The sequence below is a fragment of the Hibiscus syriacus genome, unplaced genomic scaffold, assembly GCF_006381635.1.
Source record: "Hibiscus syriacus cultivar Baekdansim isolate YM2019G1 unplaced genomic scaffold, ASM638163v2 tig00116976_pilon, whole genome shotgun sequence".
Classification (NCBI taxonomy): Eukaryota; Viridiplantae; Streptophyta; class Magnoliopsida; order Malvales; family Malvaceae; genus Hibiscus; species Hibiscus syriacus.
The window spans coordinates 281,572-300,699 of NW_024063500.1; the positions used below are offsets into that span (position 1 = coordinate 281,572).

The window sequence follows — 19,128 nt, forward strand, 5'->3', positions numbered from 1 at the left end:
AATGATGTACAATAATTAATTGCTCAACTGGTGTGAATAATACAGCGCCTGAATTGGTCGTTATGGAGATCAAGCGAGCTCATAGGTCGCCATGTAGTCGGGGCGACCTTGTAGGTTGCCATACAAGCGGCTCGAACTCCTTCGTGCTTCAGTTGAAATCACGATAAAGGTGGCCTTGTCTCCCTCAAGCATGCAGCAATAATTTAGCGTATATTAAAGGCGTGAATTGCAACAATAATTCACGTAAATTGTAGCATGATTTGTGCTGCAAAGTGAGCAATAATTCACGCAAAGTGAAGCAATAATTCGGGTGGACCATGGTGAGCAATAATTATTGTTCATTCAAATTAGTGGTGCAATAACTCACTGGCGAGTTTAGGGAATGTCAATAGAGTTGTTGCTATATATTCGATGTTAGGGGACTGTTCGGTTGTAAGAAGAAGAAAGAAGGGTGAAGGAAAGGAAGAAAAAAGAAAGGTGAAGGAAAGAAAGGTAACCGAGCATAATTTGAATTAGTTTAAATTATTAGTTAGTTAGTGGACATAGTTTAGGTTAGTTATATTATACAACAACAAAAATTAGTTAATTACTTTGTTAGTTAAAGTTAGATTAATGTTGAAGAATTATATTTAATTTATTTGTTGAATCATATTAAATTAATATACCATGGTTTATTATATATCGTTATTATATTAAAATATAGTTATAGTTTAATTTATATTAGTTTGTTGGTGTTATATTATATGAAAAAACTAGTTAATTAGTTTTTTAGTTTAAGTTAATTTTGATTATAATAAAAAATAGTTTATTTGTTTAAGTTATAATTTGTTATTGTTTGTTCTTGTGTAGTGTAAATTAGTTAGTTAACATTATATTATATTAAATGGTTTTTTAAATGTTGTTTAATTTATTTTTACAGATTCATTGGAATGACTGACCAAATTCCACTGCTGAGACTTGACAATGATCATATTTCTACTCATTTGGGAATAATGGTGTTATTCTTATTTAGTAAAATAAATATTTGTTTAATGAATTTTTATTATTACTGCATGCATATTAATTTATGATTGTGATAAAAATTTTGAATTATTTAATTGCAGGAGGACGAGCAGCGAGTCCTTCGTCATCGGTTAAATATTCCGCCCAAGCCACACCGATTGATAGAAGAAAACTTGCAACAGGCTAGATTTTACTATGTAACATTTCTGCAAGAATACAAGTTGGTCCCAGGTTTGATCAGTGTGTTGATTGAACGTTGGAGACCATAAACACACACATTTCATTTGATGTGTGGAGAATGTACGATAACTCTGGCGGATGTGGCAATGCAACTCGGGATACAAACAAATGGGATGTCGGTGGTACTGCAGCATGAGTATAAAAATGTAGAACAACTTTGTAGTGCGTTTCTTGGGAAAACGTCGGTAAAACCAGAGTGTAAAGGGTGGCGTGAGTGTAAAGGGTGGCGTCTCAAGTTGTCATGGTTGAAGAATCAATTTCAGCTCCAACTAAATAGTACGAAACAAGAAATCATATATGCAATACGAACATATATATTACAATTGATTGGGGGAATTTTGATGCCAGATAAATCCGGTAATTATGTTCACACTCAGTATATTCTATTTTTAAGAAATTTTGTGAATAGTAAGCAATATAGCTGGGTATCGGCGATATTGGCGTTCTTGTATTGTGAGATGTGCAAGGCGTCATTAGTCGTGAATGATAATAATACAATAGAAATCGGTGGATGTCTGATGCTGCTACAATCATGGGCTTGGCATAGACTTCCATTTTTGACACCGATTAGTCAGACTGCGGTTGACTTTCCAATTGCCGTAAGGTAATATGAATTCTTTATTTTAATATAAAATATCAATTATAAATTATTTAATTTTATTAAAAATATTGAACAAAATGACCATATTTTTGTTTTGATTGATATACAGATGGAGGTATAAAATTGAAGGCACGGGGTTGGTGCACAACATTATTAAAGAGTTTAGGCTGAAGATTGACATTAATGGCAAAAAAGAGGTATATATAATATGTTATTATTAATTATTAATTAATTTAACTATAATATTTTATTTATATCAAGTTTATTGTTATTTTAATTTTACATTTTAATTGGAGACCATACGTATATGCAGAAATTATGGCGTGTGTGTCGCATGATGTTTTTTATGGGTGTCAATATTGGTGTGTTGTTACACCATTGATTAATTTTGCTTTTGTTGAGATCCTATTTGCGGATAAAGTGCTGAGGCAATTCGGCTTCCACCAACCTAGTCCACAGAGTCCATGGGATCATGACCTCCTCCAAAACTTAGATGGTTGTCGTCTAGTAAATTGGGTTGAGACGCATGACCACCTCCACAAATTTGATGATCGTCGTAAAGAAAAGGTGAATTAGATTGAGAAGCATACAACCTATATTAATGCTTGAAACAATAGAGCTTCATTCTTGCCAACTCTTGACCCCATTCAAGACGATGACTTTAATTTTGAGACTTCGACTTACCTTGATTACTTTTGGGATAATGGAAAGTCGTTCTTGACAACAATAGTAGAAAGGCGACAATTTTTTAGGTTTAAGAAAAGATTTGGTAAAGTTAAATACTCTCTACCGAGTGAGAGTTCATCTCAACAACCTGAAGCGGAAATAACCGATGTAGATAATAGTGCACCACAACCGTTCGGTGATGCAGGATCATTGCATCAAGCATTTGATGATTCTATTGTCCCGACATACGTACCAGAGTTTGGGCAGCCTGAGGCACCCATCTACTCTCCCATGTTTGAGTCGACACAAGACTTTGACCAAATGACATCTATGATTTCAAATATCAGTATTTATCAGTCAACATTTGCAAGTGGAATGGAATAGCAAACAACAGTTGAAATGCCCCCAATTAATGAGGAGGATGGGTACTATACTCCTGAGCAACCGCAACGACCATAACGCATCAGACGTCCGCCCCGACATTATCATTCAACAACACCCCGACATCGACAACAATTGTAAAATCATTTGTTATTTGTTACAAATTAAATATTGGAATTAGACTAGTATTTTATTTAAATTGAATAAATTGAACAAATTAAATATATTTTTAAATTTGATTTAAATTGAATAAATTTTATTTAAATATATTTAATCATTATTAAATTATTATTAGTAATCATTATTAAAGTATTAGTATCAAATCATTATTATAATTTCATTATTACTAATCATTACTAAATCATTAATATAAAATCATTATTATAATTTCATTATTACTAATCATTATTATAATTTCATTATTACTAATCATTATTATAATTTCATCATTAGTATCAAATCATTATTATAATTTCATTATTACTAATCATTACTAAATCAACTTAAATTTCAATTTAAAATAAACTTTAAGTTGTAAAATGATGTTCAAATATATAAATACATAGAAATACATATATGATTACTAATGACGAAGCATTGGATTTGGCAGCCATTCGTCACGATCCTTTTTGGGCCAATATGATTCATTTGGGATCTACCTGAACGCATAGCTGTAGACATTTAATATCATATATAGGTGAAAGCAATCATCAACATAAGTGTATGCGCTTACACCAGCATACATACATGCAGCGACTGCATGAGCACATGGATATTTCCATGCCTGAAAGCGACCACAATCACACCATTTGTGTCGTAAATCAACTCTAAATGTCTGGTCTTCTCCTCCGACGTTACGTCGTATGCATGACACAACAAAAGTATGACCAACTCGATCGAAATTATGACCAACCATTGATGTTGCCAATAGCTCATTTACTTCCATTGCTTCCACAACTGTAGGAGCCCAAGTGTGACCTCTATTTATTAGACTCTCAATTTCCTTGCCTTTATCGGACCAAACCTTAGCCAACCTAAAGTACGTCTCTTTCACCACACTAGCTATTAGGATATGACGTGTACCTTTTAGTACTGAATTAATGGCCTCAGCAAGGTTTGTGGTCATATGTCCGTATCGTCGACCTTCATCGTATGCTTGCGACCATTTTTCCCGCGGTATTTTTGAGGCCCACTTCCAAACATGTTGATCATCATAAAATACCTTCAAATTCTCCAATCTCTTATCAAAATTTGATCGGCGTAGTTCGTATCCTGTTTCATAATATATTGTGTTAAATCATATAAAAAATGCACAAATATTGAGAATAAAACTTACCCAAGCCTACTATCTCCTTACGAATATGTGCATTATGAAACTGGTCGATACTATTCTTACCAATATGACAGATACAAAATGTCGGATATGCATGCGGAGGTATCCAACGACTTCCTGGTCGTTCAATTTCTGCCAAAATATATGTTCCTCTATCGGATATCAAGCAAACTCCATCTTCTCGAACGACATATTGACGTAGATGTGTAAAAAAAGAAATCCCAAGCCTCTGTTGTCTCTCCCTCAACAATGGCGAATGCAATTGGGAAGATATTTCGCTCACCATCTTGCGCAACTGCCATCAAGAGTACATGTTTATATTAAGCACATAACCACGTACCATCTACTTGGATCATACGTTTGCAAAATGGAAATCCTTCAATACATGACTTGAATGCCCAAAAGAGTCTATGAAATATTTTTTCCCTGGCACAAGTTGACCTTCTTCATCATATGCGGGCATGGTTTGAGACTTCACTATGGTTCCTGGGATAAATCGCTTCATTGCTTGTAGCAAATGTGGTAGCTCATTGTACGATGTATCCCAATCTCCATACGTCAGCTTTATTATCTTCATCTTCGCATTCCACACCTTGCCATATTTTACTTGATATCCAAATTAGCTTCGAATAGATGCAGCTAACACTAAACAAGAGATCCTTGGATCATTTTCAACCACCGCCTTCACGTATTCACATATTACATTGGAGTCCAATAGTCGGTGGTCTTGTTCGATTAAGTTTCGCAAACATATGTGAGGACCATTGTACCTTGTGATGACCCAAGCATCGTGCCTTTGAATTTTTGACACTCTGATTTTCCACTTGCACTCTGGGCTATATTTAACATATTTAACGTATAGGGTTTTCTGGTTGGACTGTGCAACATGGACATCAACATGGAATTTGATGCAATACTCTTTAATCGCCAGCGTAACTTCATTTTTTCCTCTGAATTGCACCCCAACTGAAAATTCACCAGAATTTTCGAATGATTCAGCCATTTGGTACGTCGCATCATAATCTATCTCGTACATGTGAGGAGTAGATTCATACGGTGTCGGAACATCATCAATGGCCAAGTCAATTGCATAATCATCACCCAAAACGGGTTCTTCCGTTTCTTCATCTTCGCTAGAATCATCATGAATTTCTCCCCATCGATTTTCAGCATCAATATCAACAATCAATTCCAAATGGTGTATGTTTCTCGTCTCATACTCTGCTGCTGCGGATATTCCTCCGACTTCATTTCCACTTTCTAATAGTGACATAAAACTAAATAAGCAATAATTAACTTATTCTTTTAAAAAAATATAACTTCAGCTTACACAAACTAACTAATATAAGATTAAACACATTAACAAACTAATTAAATTATTTTTTATAACCCTAAACCTAAACCCTAAACTAACAAAGTAATTAACTAACTTTTCATATAATATAATATCATATATAACTTAAACTAACAAACAAACTAATATAATATAACTTAAACTAACAAACTAATGATTTAAACTAACAAACTTTTACCCGGTCTCTTCTTATCCCTTTCTTCTTCTTTCTCTCTTCTCCCTTTCTTTCTTCTCCCTTTCTTTCTTCATAACCGTACCCTAAACCTAATGACCAATATATAACCCTAAATCAGCCCCATAAACCCTAAATATACTGCAATAATTCATCTATTTTTAATACTACTATTAAAACGTGTAAATCATGTAGACATGCATGAATAATGCTCCATATCACAAGAATATAATTGCTAAATCCGCCCCATAAACCATAAATTAATCCCAACACATACCACCTTTGTCGCGCTCCATATCACGCCTGCAATTTACATTAATTATTGGTGCAAATAACGCCAAAATTTTACGTTAAATTACTGCTGAATTTCTTGTAATGGGAGACACTAATTTGATTCATGAGAGAAGGGGGAACCTCTGTCATTTCATGCAGATCATGATGCATAAATAGCAAGTAATAGTGTTGAATTTATTGGTGCAAATCATGCTGCATCAGCTGCAAGGAATCACGCCGGGAAGGGGGGCCACCTGTTTCGTTTCATGCAGATTCACTATAAGGTCGCCCCGACTGCATGGCGACCTACAAGGGCTTCGCCCCGACTGCATGGCGACCTTTAAGATTTGCCCCGACTGTATGGTGACCAATCTTACCCCTGTATCATTCGCACCATTTGAAGAATTAATCATTGGAGAGCATTATTATGTGAATTATTTTTTTAGAGTATTTTTACGTGAGTTTAGCCGCTAATTGAGTGATTTTTATTTACTAATTATAAACTTCCAAAGAAACTTTAATAAATTGACTATACACGCATGCGTTCTCTTCGAGAAAAGTTGGATAGATATTTGAAGTTTGTGGGTACTATCAATATAGTGGAATTTTGATGGAGGAGCACTCGACTTAAACTCAATGGACTTCGCATTCACTCTTTGTCTTCGGACCCACTTTTTGGAAAAAGGACACGTGGTGCGTTTTTTCTAAAGAGACATAAATAGGGGGCAGAGAATTTGTATTCCCAATGTGACGATGAGTCGAACCGTGTGTCCAAGAAAGAGTATGAGCACCAAGCCGATCCAAACCAGCGTAGCAATTACTAATATATTGATTGGTGAAGATTCTTGATGATGAGGTGTGTTCAAGCTATGAGACATGCTAGATATGCTAATGCCATTGCAGTAATGGCAAACCATATGATGACCATTAAAACCCACATAAAGAACCGATGTCGCATTGGTAATCCACTTATAAGCAACATGATGATACTGAGAGTCTGAGAGACGCAGGAAAACCAGTTGTATTACACATGACGAATCTGGCATATAATCGTGGATACTTATCTGCTAAAACAGAATACCCTGCACAATGATTTTCACCGTTTGAGCCATTATCTTGCCAAACGCCACTAGGAGGATTGACGCCCGCTTGGAATGCCATGGCAGCTAGCAGGGAAGCCACCATCATTAGGATGTTGCGTTTTCTTTCTACCCAATCGGCATTCTTATTTTTAATCAACCTCTTCCCATCTTTTCTCTTCTTTGATTTTGATGTTGCGTTTGGGTGATCCCATGTTGACAACAAGATTTTGGTCCTTATTGCCTTCAGTTGAGAATTTGACAAAGGTTTATTTTGCCCATGTGTACCTCCCATCCTTCGAAGTGATTCCACAATCTCCTTATCAACCACATCTCTTTGGTTTTGTGGTAAAAGATCAAGTGCCTTGAAAGTTGAAACCATCTTCATTCACACCTATCGTTGTACTAGAAATCAAGAAGTTTATGGCCTGTATATGTTTGTTTATATCAATTAAAGTTAGACATATCTACTGTATTTAAGTCTCAAATTCAAAAAATAGATCTAGTAAAATTCAATTGTTTTGCTTAACCTGGTTGCTTTGGTTGAAGTGGAATTAACAGGGCATTGTGATCGGCAATGAGTACTAACTCAGTTTGCTTAGCTACTATTGCTAGTTGCAAGATAGTTTTACTATCGTCATTCTTACAACTCAATAACTCATGATCCGAAACTCTTTCCACCAGCAACTTCAACGCCTCAAACAGGTTGCACCTCACGCACGCATGTAAAATGGTCTCACCTTGGTCAATCAGCACACGAGCTGCCCAGGGTGTGGCTTGGACCAACTCTTTCAACAAATTAAGGTGACATATCATGGCTGCAATATGAGGAGGGTTCCTGCCATCAATGTCACTAACAAGACAAATATCAGGATCAACCTGCAGTAACCTTTTCGCAATTTGCAGGTACCCTTATTCCGAAGCTAAGTGAAGCGGCGCTGAGTTTCGAGAATTGACTTCTTTGGCTAGCTCAAGCTTACGAGTAAGAACATCATCAACGAATTCGAGATGTCCAAGCATGGAAGCAACGTGCAATGGGATGTCCAAGCATGGAAGCAACGTGCAATGGGGTTTCAGGGTAACGACCTGTAACCCCCAGACCCAACTTATGCGTTACGACTAAATCTAGCAGATTACAATAAAATTTTCAAAACAATTTTCAATAGTTTAAAATCATATTTCGAATAAACATCTTTAAAAATATAGTTGATAATATTAAAGTTAAATTATAGAAAAATATGATCATAATGATTGAGTAAAATAAAATATTCTCTAATCAGTGTAAAAACAAATCTAACATCAGTAGCAAAGCAGTACAAGTCATAAAATAATTATATTCAAAATATAGGCAAATGTCACTCAAATTAATGCAACTCGGAAGATAAATATATTACAACAAAATAATATTGTATGAATGTGTCGATCCTCCAAGTGTCAAGTCCGAGTCACCTATCCAAAAAGTATTTGAAAGGGAAGAGTTTGGGGGAGTGAGCTAGGGAGCTCTGTGTGTTCTAATAGTGCAGAAATAAAACATATAGTTAAGTTTTCCAAAATTAGCTCATTATTAAAGTCATGAAACGTCGGTATAGTTTTCAGTTTGAAAATACGGATTCATTCTCTAATCGTACACCATATGCAGTTCTCATAAACTGCATCCATAAAGACTTACCCTAAGCCCAAAGGGCGTAGGTGCTAACCTAAGGGAGAATGTTGAGATTTTGGGAAGCTCGAATCGACAACTGGAACGGTTTGCAAAGAGGGGTCAGAACGGTTTTTGTTTTTAGAGAGTAGGGAGATTGAAAGATAGAGAATTGCACAACGATTTATAGTGGTTTAACTTTCTCAACCAAAGTCTACATCCACTACCTTAGCTCTTCACCAAGGATTTTCCAACAAATTCACTAATTTGTTCTTTCTTTTGAGGACAAAGAGATAACCTTTACAACTCCCTAGTTTTTCACGGGATAAACTAGAACCTTTCCCTAGCTTTTACACGGGCTTAGCTAGAACCTTTCCCATTTACAAAGAATAAGAAACATAAATAAGAAAACCTCTGTAAGATAGGTGTTTACAAGAATTAAGCTCACAAGAACAAAATATTTACAAGAGAAAAATAAAATAATAATGAAAAACTCTTCTCTTGTGTTTGATTGCTTGGATAGTTGTTCTCTATGTTCTTCAAGTGTCTTGAACATGTATTTATAAGTTGGAATGAGTTTAAAGTCATATATAGCCATTTGGGGATGATTTTTCTACAATAATAGGTTGCCCATAACATGGTGCATCGATGCATAGCCAAGGTGCATCGGTACCCCTTCATTAAATTCAAATAAACTAGTTGTCACTAGCCGTTGCAGCTAGAGTGCATGGATGCACAGTAGGGTGCATCGATGCACAGTGCATGGATGCACTTTGACACCCTTTAGCATTTTTGCTTAAATCCGAATTTAATGGACTTTGAATTATTTTTGAAACCTTTTTAAAACTTTGAATAAATTCAATTCAAGTCCAAAAACATTTTGCCTTAAATTTGTTATATCGAAACATAATTCAACAATCTCCCCCTTTTGATATAACAAAATATTTGAAAATTTATTTTTGGCAAAACCCCCTTAATAAAATGTTTAATGAAAAAGATACTAATTGTTAACAAAATGATATCAATTGTTACCAAGTATTGGAAAATATATGAAAATGTTAAGCTCTCCATTTTTCATTAAGAAATTAAAATTTTCAAACCAAACTTCTCCCCCTTTTTGTTATATCAAAAATAATTCAATCTTTGAACTTCAAAATCACATTAGAGAGTAAGTAGTAAATTTGACCTTTTAAAAATCATTTGAAAAATCAAATCTCCATGCATTCCAAACAAAATTAAGCTTTTAGGATCTTGACACTTAAACAAAATGAATTTCAACAAAGAATAACAAACATGTTAGTAGCACATGAAATTCAATGTATCCAAGTCTAAAATACTTTATGCAATACTAATTGTTGAATTTAAGATCATATGCATAAAGTTTTAAAAAAATGTTATGCATTTGAAAAACTTTTGATATCAATTGTTAGAGAGATATCATTTGCATTAAAACCAATTTTGACCAAAATTTTATTATGATGAACTAAAAATTCTTAAAAATTAATATAACTTTAAAATGTTCACCATAATCATCTTTTCAACATACATGAGATTAAAACAATGATGCATAATCATTTAAAAACAAAACTCATGGATGCTTAAAATCAAATGAGCAACCACATAACTAAAATTAAAAAACATTAAGCTTGGAGGTTACCCATTCCTTTTCATGTGTGGCTAGAGCATCTTGAATATCATCACTTTCATTACCATTGCTCCCACACACCTACAAGAGATATTTAAGTAGATTTTGGTATACAAATTGCTTTGGATCCTTGAACATTAGTTTCAATGCCCCTTGTTCCTTTCGGAACCCATACTTGCCTAATTTTAACGTTTTCCTTTCTTCAAAGGAAAAGTATGTTCCAAATGACCATGATAATGACAATGTGAGCATTTTGCCATTTTTAAACAAAATAGGTTATTTTTAGAAATTAATTCTTTTTCTTTTGTTAATCTTTCAAGCTTAACTCCTAACTCAAAAATTTTCTTTTCTAAATCATTTATTTTGATTTTTGAAAGCTCTAAATCATTTTTCAAAATTTCATTTTGATTTTCAAAATCAACTCTAGCTTTCAAAATCGATTTATTTTCAATTTTGAGTTTTGAAATTAATTTCGTATATTTGAAATTCATGGTCTTAAATCCCAAATACAACCTATTATAAGCATCTTGTAACTCATCAAAAGTAAATGAATTAAATTCATTTGAGTTAGAAAATACCTCAAATTATTCTTGAGTGGCCATGAGGCATAGGTTGACTACTTCATCTTCATCATTGGAATCATCTTCATCGCTCCATGATGCAACAAATGTCTTCTTCCCCTTTTTCTTTAGAAGAGGGCATTCATACTTGACATGTCCCTTTCTTTGACAATTGAAGCACACTGGGGGACTCTTCTTCATGGTTGATTCATGCTTTACTTCCTTGGAAGTCATTAATCTCTTTAACTCTTTTAAGAGCTTGACCATCTCATCTTCTTATTCATCATCGTCTTCATCCACCTCATCACTTGAATCTTGATATCTTTCATTGGTGGATTTGAAGGCAATGCCTACCTCCTTCATCTTCATCTTCTTCTGGTTTTTCTCCTCTTCCCTTTCTTCATCTTCCCTTTCTTCATCTTCCCTTTCTTCATCTTCCTTCACCATCATCTCATGAGTGAGAAGGAAACCAATTAGCTCGTCGAGAGTGAGAGACTTTAGGTTTCTTACTTCGATAATGGTCTTCTTATTCGATTGCCACTCTTTTGGAAGAGAGTAGATCATCTTCCTCACAAGCTTCTCATTAGGGATTACTTCTCCATATCCCTTGAGACCGTTGACAATCACAGAAAATCTATCCGTCATAGCTTTAATGTCTTCATCGGGATTCATCTTGAAGTTCTCGTAGCTATGGTTGAGAAGACTTTTCTTTGATTCCCCCACTTCGTCAGTTCCTTCATGAGTGATTTGGAGCTTATCCCAAATATCTTTGGCACTTAAACAAGATGAGATTCTTCCATATTCATTTGGGCCTAAAGCACATAATAGAATATGTATAGCCTTATAATTAAGCTGGAAATTTTTCTGTTCTTCTCTACTCCAATCGTTGTACTTACCAGGTGGAGAGAAGTAGCCGTCCATGATTGAGTTCCAAGCTCCTAGATTGTAGGATTGAATAAAGCACATCATCTTATTCTTCCAATGTTCATAATTTGCTCCATTGAAGAAGGGTGGCTTGTTGACCGGTTGTGAATCCATAATAGGATAATCTTCAAGGTAATAAGCACCGGAGGAAAAAGTCATTTCTTTGTCGGTTGCGTCGGGAATTGGTAGAGCTTGTTCGAGGATCGTCTCAAGGATGTTAAGCCTTCTAACAAGTTAGGCTCTGATGCCAATTGTTGGGATTTTCGGAAGCTCGAATCAACAACCGGAACGGTTTGCAAAGAGGGGTCGGAACAGTTTTTGTGTTTATGGACTAAGGAGATTGAAAGATAGAGAATTGCACAACGATTTATAGTGGTTCGACTTTCTCAACCAAAGTCTACATCCACTACCTTAGCTCCTCACCAAGGATTTTCCAATAAATTCAATAATTTGTTCTTTCTTTTGAGGACAAAGAGACAACCTTTACAACTCCCTAGTTTTTCACGGGATAAACTAGAACCTTTCCCTAGCTTTTACACGGGCTTAGCTAGAACCTTTCCCCTTTACAAAGAATAAGAAACGTAAACAAGAAAACCTCTCTAAGGTAGGTGTTTACAAGAATTAAACTCACAAGAACAAAATATTTACAAGAGAAAAATGAAATAAGAATGAAAAACTCTTCTCTTGTGTTTGATTGCTTGGATAGTTGTTCTTTATGTTCTTCAAGTGTCTAGAACATGTATTTATAAGTTGGAATGAGTTTAAAGTCGTATATAGCCGTTGGGGATGTTTTGGAGCCGTTTGGGGATGATTTTTATACAGTAATAGGTTGCCCATAACATGGTTCATCGATGCATAGCCAAGGTGCATCAGTACCCCTTCATTAAATTCAAATAAACTAGCTGTTACTAGCCGTTGCAGCCAGAGTGGATGGATACACAGCAGGGTGCATGGATGCACATTGCATTGATGCACTTTGACACCCTTTAGCATTTTTGCTCAAATCCGAATTTAATGGACTTTGAATTATTTTTGAAACCTTTTTAAAACTTTGAATAAATTCAATTCAAGTCCAAAAACATTTTGCCTTAAATTTGTTATATCGAAACATAATTCAACAGAGAACCTTGGGTCCATGAGGCCTTACCCTAGCTAAAACGTAGGTGTCCACCTGATGGGTGTGCCCTAAAGCCCATAAGGACTTACCTGATGCACATAACAGTAGAGTCACTCTATAAGATTATCTTAGAGTCCATAAGGTCTTACCACTAGGCCCATTGGGCCTAGGAGCCCACCCAATGATCGCCTTAGGTCCATAAAGAATTATCAGCTTGATCAGTGTTAAACCTATATAAGGAATTACCAGTTTGATGAAAGCTAAACCTACAAAGACTTCATACTAGATCCCAGAGTATCCTGAAGAAAATAAATTTCAAACAATAACTAATAGTAGCAAGGAAATCAGAGTTCGAACATATATCAAATCAATAACAACAGTAACCATAGAACATGAATCAGACAAATAGGCTTAAAACTTCAGTAAATCAGAAGTTAGGCTTTAAATAGATAAATCATGTGAAATTAAATCAGATCAGCTAGTTATATTACAAATCAGGTAAAACAATCATGTGCACATGGTATTTCAATCAGGTATTTAAAATAGATATGTGTATATAGCACACAAGGAACACACCTCGCAAAAAGAATCAGTCTGGCAGATCTACCGAGCACCGGCTTCGCTACGCTCTTCTACTGTATGCGAACCTAGGTTATATTAGAACATAGTTATAATCGGAGTAATATTCTAAACTGAGTAGTATCGATACTGGTAGTATCGGTACTACCCAGGGAGCATCGATACTTCCATTACATTGGTATCAGTACCATATGAACAATATCGATACTTGTTCATTCGGTATCGATACTGTAAGAACATTATCGGTACTACTTGTACAAAAACATATTTTGTGCTCAATTTCACTTTTTAAGGATATTGAATTATTTTTGAAAACTTTGAAAAGTTTTGAATAAATTCAATTCAAATCCAAAAACATTTTGCCTTAATTGTTATATCAAAATATAGTTCAACAGAAAGCCTCAGAATTGACCCGTAAACTCGAACATGTATATGTAATTTAAGCAATTTAATTAAGTTCATTTAATTTAAGGTCAATAATTGATTAATGAACTTAATTAAATTGCTTAAATTACATATACATGTTCGAGTTTACGGGTCAATTCGGAGGCTTTCTGTTGAACTATATTTTGATATAACAATTAAGGCAAAATGTTTTTGGATTTGAATTGAATTTATTCAAAAGTTTTCAAAAATAATTCAATATCCTTAAAAAGTGAAATTGAGCACAAAATATGTTTTTGTACAAGTAGTACCGATAATGTTCTTACAGTATCGATACCGAATGAATAAGTATCGATATTGTTCATATGGTACTGATACCAAGGTAATGGAAGTATCGATACTACCTAGGTAGTACCAATACCATAAGGCCCAACGGCTAGTTTATTTAAAATAAACAAAGGTAGTATCGATACTCCCTTTAGGAGTACCGATACCCCTTGGTCTGAGCAATTTTATTTTGCACGAAAATTGATCCCCAACAGCTCTAAACAACCTCCAATGGCTAGAAACGGTCACAACAAGATTCCAACATATAAATACAAGTTCAAGACACTTTAAGAAGGTTAGAGAACCTATCCAAGCATTCAAACACAAGAGAAGAAGTCTTTCATTCTTATTTTTATTCTCTCTTGCAAATATTTGTTTTAGTGAGCTTAATTTTTGTAAACACCTACCTTAAAGGGTTTTCTTGTTTACATTATATTTTCTTTATTGTAAATGGGTTGGTTCTATCTTACCAAGGAAAAAGATAGGGAGTTGTATATGTTATCTCTTTGTCCTTGAAAAAGAAAGAACAAATTAGTAAATTTGTTAGAAAATCCTTAGTGAGGAGCAAGGTAGTGGATGTAGACTTGGTTGATAGTCGAACCACTATAAATCATTGTGTCAATTGTTTTATCTTTCATTCTCCTTACTCCCTAAAATTATTCTTACCAATTCACCCCCTTTCACAATTTTTGGTTGTTCAAATTGAGCCTCATCGATCCTAACACTTTCGGATTAGAATTTGGCGAAACGAAATTCAGATTCAGACTTAGGACATCAAAAAACAAAAAATATGACTTTTCAGAAAATTTAACTTTTTGGTCAAAGGTCAAATTTATCAAAGTTAAAGTCAAAGTCAACGGGTTTGGTCGCCGATCAAGTCAAAGTCAACGAGTCAGATCGATTCGAGTTGACTCAGTTTGATCCGAGTTGACTCAAACTGGATCGAGTCAACTTGAACGAGTTCTAATATGTTCTAAAGTCTTATTAATAAATAAATAAATATGGAACTTTAAAAATGATAGATAATTGTCTTTTTAATGAGTGTAATAACATAATTTTATTCGTTTGGTATATTAATTTATATAATTAATTTAAAATTTTCTATCGGTGAGATTAAAAATCATTATACATATTTAATTAATATTGAAAATAAAATAAACAAAACAAAACATATCGCAACTTATAGTTCCCACTGCTGAGTAAATATATCCAACTTTTAATATATTAAATAATAATTCATATTAAAATTCATCAAGTAAGTTTATTCAGTCCTTTTTATTTATTAATTATATACTTGGAAAGAAACTTGACTCAGTAAATCGACTACATATGCGTTGTACTATTTGAGGGGGAATAGATATTTGCCGTGTATGGTTATAATACAAGGAGAAGGAATGATTATAATTATTATTAGTCTTCCATCTCCTCGGCCCAGGATTGTGAAATAGCCTTCAAAGTTGATTATAAATTGACTTGAGCTATTGAATTTTGAAGGAACTAGATTAGTGGTTTAGAATGATCGGAGCTCGATTGTAGTGGAAGGTGATATCGTGCTGAGTTAATAAATTTGTCACCTTAAAGTTGGATCAATCTCTTGTACACAATCGTCTTGATCATATTAGTTTCGGTTCTTCCGACGATCAACTATAGCGTTATTGTAGTTTGTAACAAATAGTGATGGATTTATTCTTAATTTAAACAGATACGTAATTATGTTAAAATTTAATTTTATGTTTATTTTGGGTTTTTTTCTTTTTATAGGAAAATCTTATATTATTAACATATATATGTTTACTTTTAAAAATATTTTTAAATCTATCACTGATCACATTAGATTGTGATCAATTAAAAATTATAATCAAATTCGAGGAAGGAGAATTTGATTTTTCACCTAAATCTCACCGATGATGCTGAATGTTGGAGCGTTATTACGATGGAACATGACAACCGATTAGGTTGCTAAGAGATCTAGATTTGATTTGTGCCCTAATCACTGGGTGATATTTCCACAACATAGCTTACGTAATATGCTTTCTGTATGATTCTACCTGGTTTCTAACCATTTGGTACGAAAACATTTTATGGTTAAATTAATAAAATATTATTTTTAAAATTTTAGAGAAATAAAGTTCTTAAAAATTTATTTAAAAAATACAATTTACATTAATTATCAAAATTATCTTCTGGTGAGATAAATTAAGAATAAAGTCATTTTGTGATAAAAAAAAATTGAAATTATTGACAATTATCTACGATATCAATCAAAATCGATAATATATGCCGACGTTATTGCCTGAATTAACAATTATCGACATCATTGACTCTAATCATATGTGTTTAATTGTAAAAGGATCAAAGTAGAAAAAAATTATTTAGTTAATAAAAAAATGATTTAGACCAATTTCAAACATAAAAAGAAATTTATTGAAAAACACATGTATACGTATTGTATACCGTAGATGGATAACATACATATGTATGTCTTTACTCTAGTTATTCAATAAAAAGTATAAAATTTATATTTAAACATCTATAAAATCAATACTCAATTAATATAAAATTTTATGAATAATAAATAAATAATTTACCTAAATACATTCTAGAGAGCCCATTTTTTAAAGAGTTCTTCAATAATTTAGTTGATCGTATACTTTAATCTTAAAATTATAGGGTAAATTACTCAAATGGTCACTAATGTGTAGGTATTTTTTTCGTGTTCATCATTGATGTTTCAGAAGTCACAAATCGTCACTAACGTTATCGTTTGTTACAAATTGGTCACTTGGCGTTAATAGTCGTTAACAGACGTGACAGAAAATACACGTGGATCGTTATCTACTTACCTGAATGGTTGATCACCACAGTGGAAAACTTTTGGGATCTCTTTGACCGGTGTTTTACCAAATATTTAATGAAATTTTAATTAATAAATAAATTAACGGGGAAAATCAAGATTTAATAAAACAAAAAGGTCTAACCTTTTTCAAATCTTTAAACCTTTTCTTCTTTCATTCTTCACTACCTTCACGAAAGAAGCTGTAACGTCCTCCATACCGGGTTAGTGATCAAATTGTGAAATTTTAAAATTTAGTGACCAAAGTAGATAAATTGAATAGTTGAAAGATTTAATATGAATGTTTCATGTAGAATGGATAAGCAAAGAAGGAAAATTAAGAGGGCAAAATAGTATTTTAGTAAGAGAAATAATTAAATATTCCTTAAGGTTATTTTATAAACCACGTGGAAATCATTTGAGAGAAAACAAGGTTCCAGATATTTCTCTCTTCTTCTTCTTCTTCTCCAACCGTGAAGCTTGCAAGCAAAGGTGAGTTGTCTTCTTTTGGATTAATTCTTATGAGTTAAGCATGGGTTTGGTTAATGGAGATTTAGGAAATATGATGGAGAGAAACAAGGACCTAAAAACTCAAAGAATTGTAAGTTAAGGGAGATTAAAGGTTGGGAGCCATTGAATGAAATCTTAGATTAAAGGTCATAATAAGAATTAGAAGCTGGATTTGACTTGTCATCAAGCTAATTAAGAAGTATGAGGTGATAGAATTAAAATTAGAACAAGTTGGAATTTGAGTAAGATTCTTAAATTCTATATGGAGGATTAGTTTTTTTAAGTTTTAGAGGTATTGAATGGATAATAATTAGTTTAAGTAAGTGTATGAAAGTTAAGAGTATTAAAGGGAGTAAAATATGAAGGTTTGAGCTGAAATGAGATGATTTTCGAGCTCAAAATGGGATTTCTGGGCTAGGGGAATCGGTACCCATTCAAGGGGAATCGATCCCCCCTCAAACGAATATGAATTTCCAGAATGCTAGAGGGGAATCGATACCCCCAGGAGGGAACCGATTCCCCCATAATGAAAAAAAAAAAGAAGAAAGAAGAGAGACTAAACTATTAATCCCTTAAGTTGGTAGGCTATTAGAGGTTAATTTCAAGACTTAGGCATCTGATAATCATCTTGAAAATTTTGCTTATGTAGATATTGAGCCTAATCGAGTTCCGAAACCATCAACAAGTAGGATCAATCGAGGGAAAAACAAAGAAATCTAGGTGAGTGCATATGCATAGCATGAATATGTATTTTATTCAGTTCTAGACTTGTGATAAGTCTAGATTCAATATTTTGATACATGATCATAGTTCATATGATGATATATGACATGAATCCATACCATATGCATTATGAGACATGAATATTAAAGAAAAGTTATATGAGTTATATGATAAAGGTATGGAAATAATATGTCTACGTGATATGAATTAGATAAATTGTGAAAGCCCATGTTATGTAAATGAGAACTATAGGTATAGTTGGCATGCCAAGGGTAGAGGGTCTATGTGGTCCTTCGGGACATATATGTATTCTTTGGAACATGTGTGAAGTCTGGTGAGACACATACTTGATCATTGGCATATGTATATGATTATTAAGGAATGATATGTGGTCCTTCGGGATATATATGTATTCTTTGGAACATGTGTGAGGTCTGGTGAGACACATACTTGATCCTTGGTATATGTATATGATTCTTAAGGAATGATATGTGGTCCTTCGGGACATATATGTATTCTTTGGAACATGTGTGAAGTCTGGTGAGACACATACTTGATCCTTGGCATATGTATATGATTCTTAAGGAATGATATGTGGTCCTTATGGACATTATTATATGGCACTACGGTGCAATTCTACGCGGTACTCCGGTACAATTCTACGTGGCACTTAGGTGCAATTATATGACCTGTGGTGACAGCATAGTGCACAACCTCACGATACTCACATACCTTAGGTTCTCTGTATGGTACCATGGGTTAATGAACTTACTAAGGCGAACTTAT

At 33.8% G+C, this 19,128-nt stretch overlaps 1 protein-coding gene across 1 annotated transcript; it reads right to left on the reverse strand.

Annotated features, from left to right (window-relative positions):
• Positions 1 to 7,626: 7,626 nt before the first annotated feature.
• Positions 7,627 to 8,747, reverse strand: LOC120192682. The gene is made up of 3 exons (XM_039195425.1): positions 8,709 to 8,747; positions 8,059 to 8,187; positions 7,627 to 7,980 (listed from the first exon to the last, which is right to left on the reverse strand). Exons 1-3 carry the CDS (start codon positions 8,745 to 8,747, stop codon positions 7,627 to 7,629), a joined length of 522 nt encoding a protein of 173 aa, XP_039051356.1.
• Between the last annotated feature and the right edge of the window lie 10,381 nt (positions 8,748 to 19,128).

What these genes read in the sequence shown, in the direction of transcription:
- LOC120192682 (XM_039195425.1), bottom strand. Translation starts at nt 8,747, where the DNA reads ATGAGAACTGCATATGGTGTACGATTAGAGAATGAATCC. An exon ending in TACGATTAGAGAATGAATCC is followed by an intron (nt 8,188 to 8,708) that starts GTATTTTCAAAC and finishes TGGGGGTTACAG; the next exon opens with GTCGTTACCCTGAAACCCCA. An exon ending in AGCTTGAGCTAGCCAAAGAA is followed by an intron (nt 7,981 to 8,058) that starts GTCAATTCTCGA and finishes AGGTTACTGCAG; the next exon opens with GTTGATCCTGATATTTGTCT.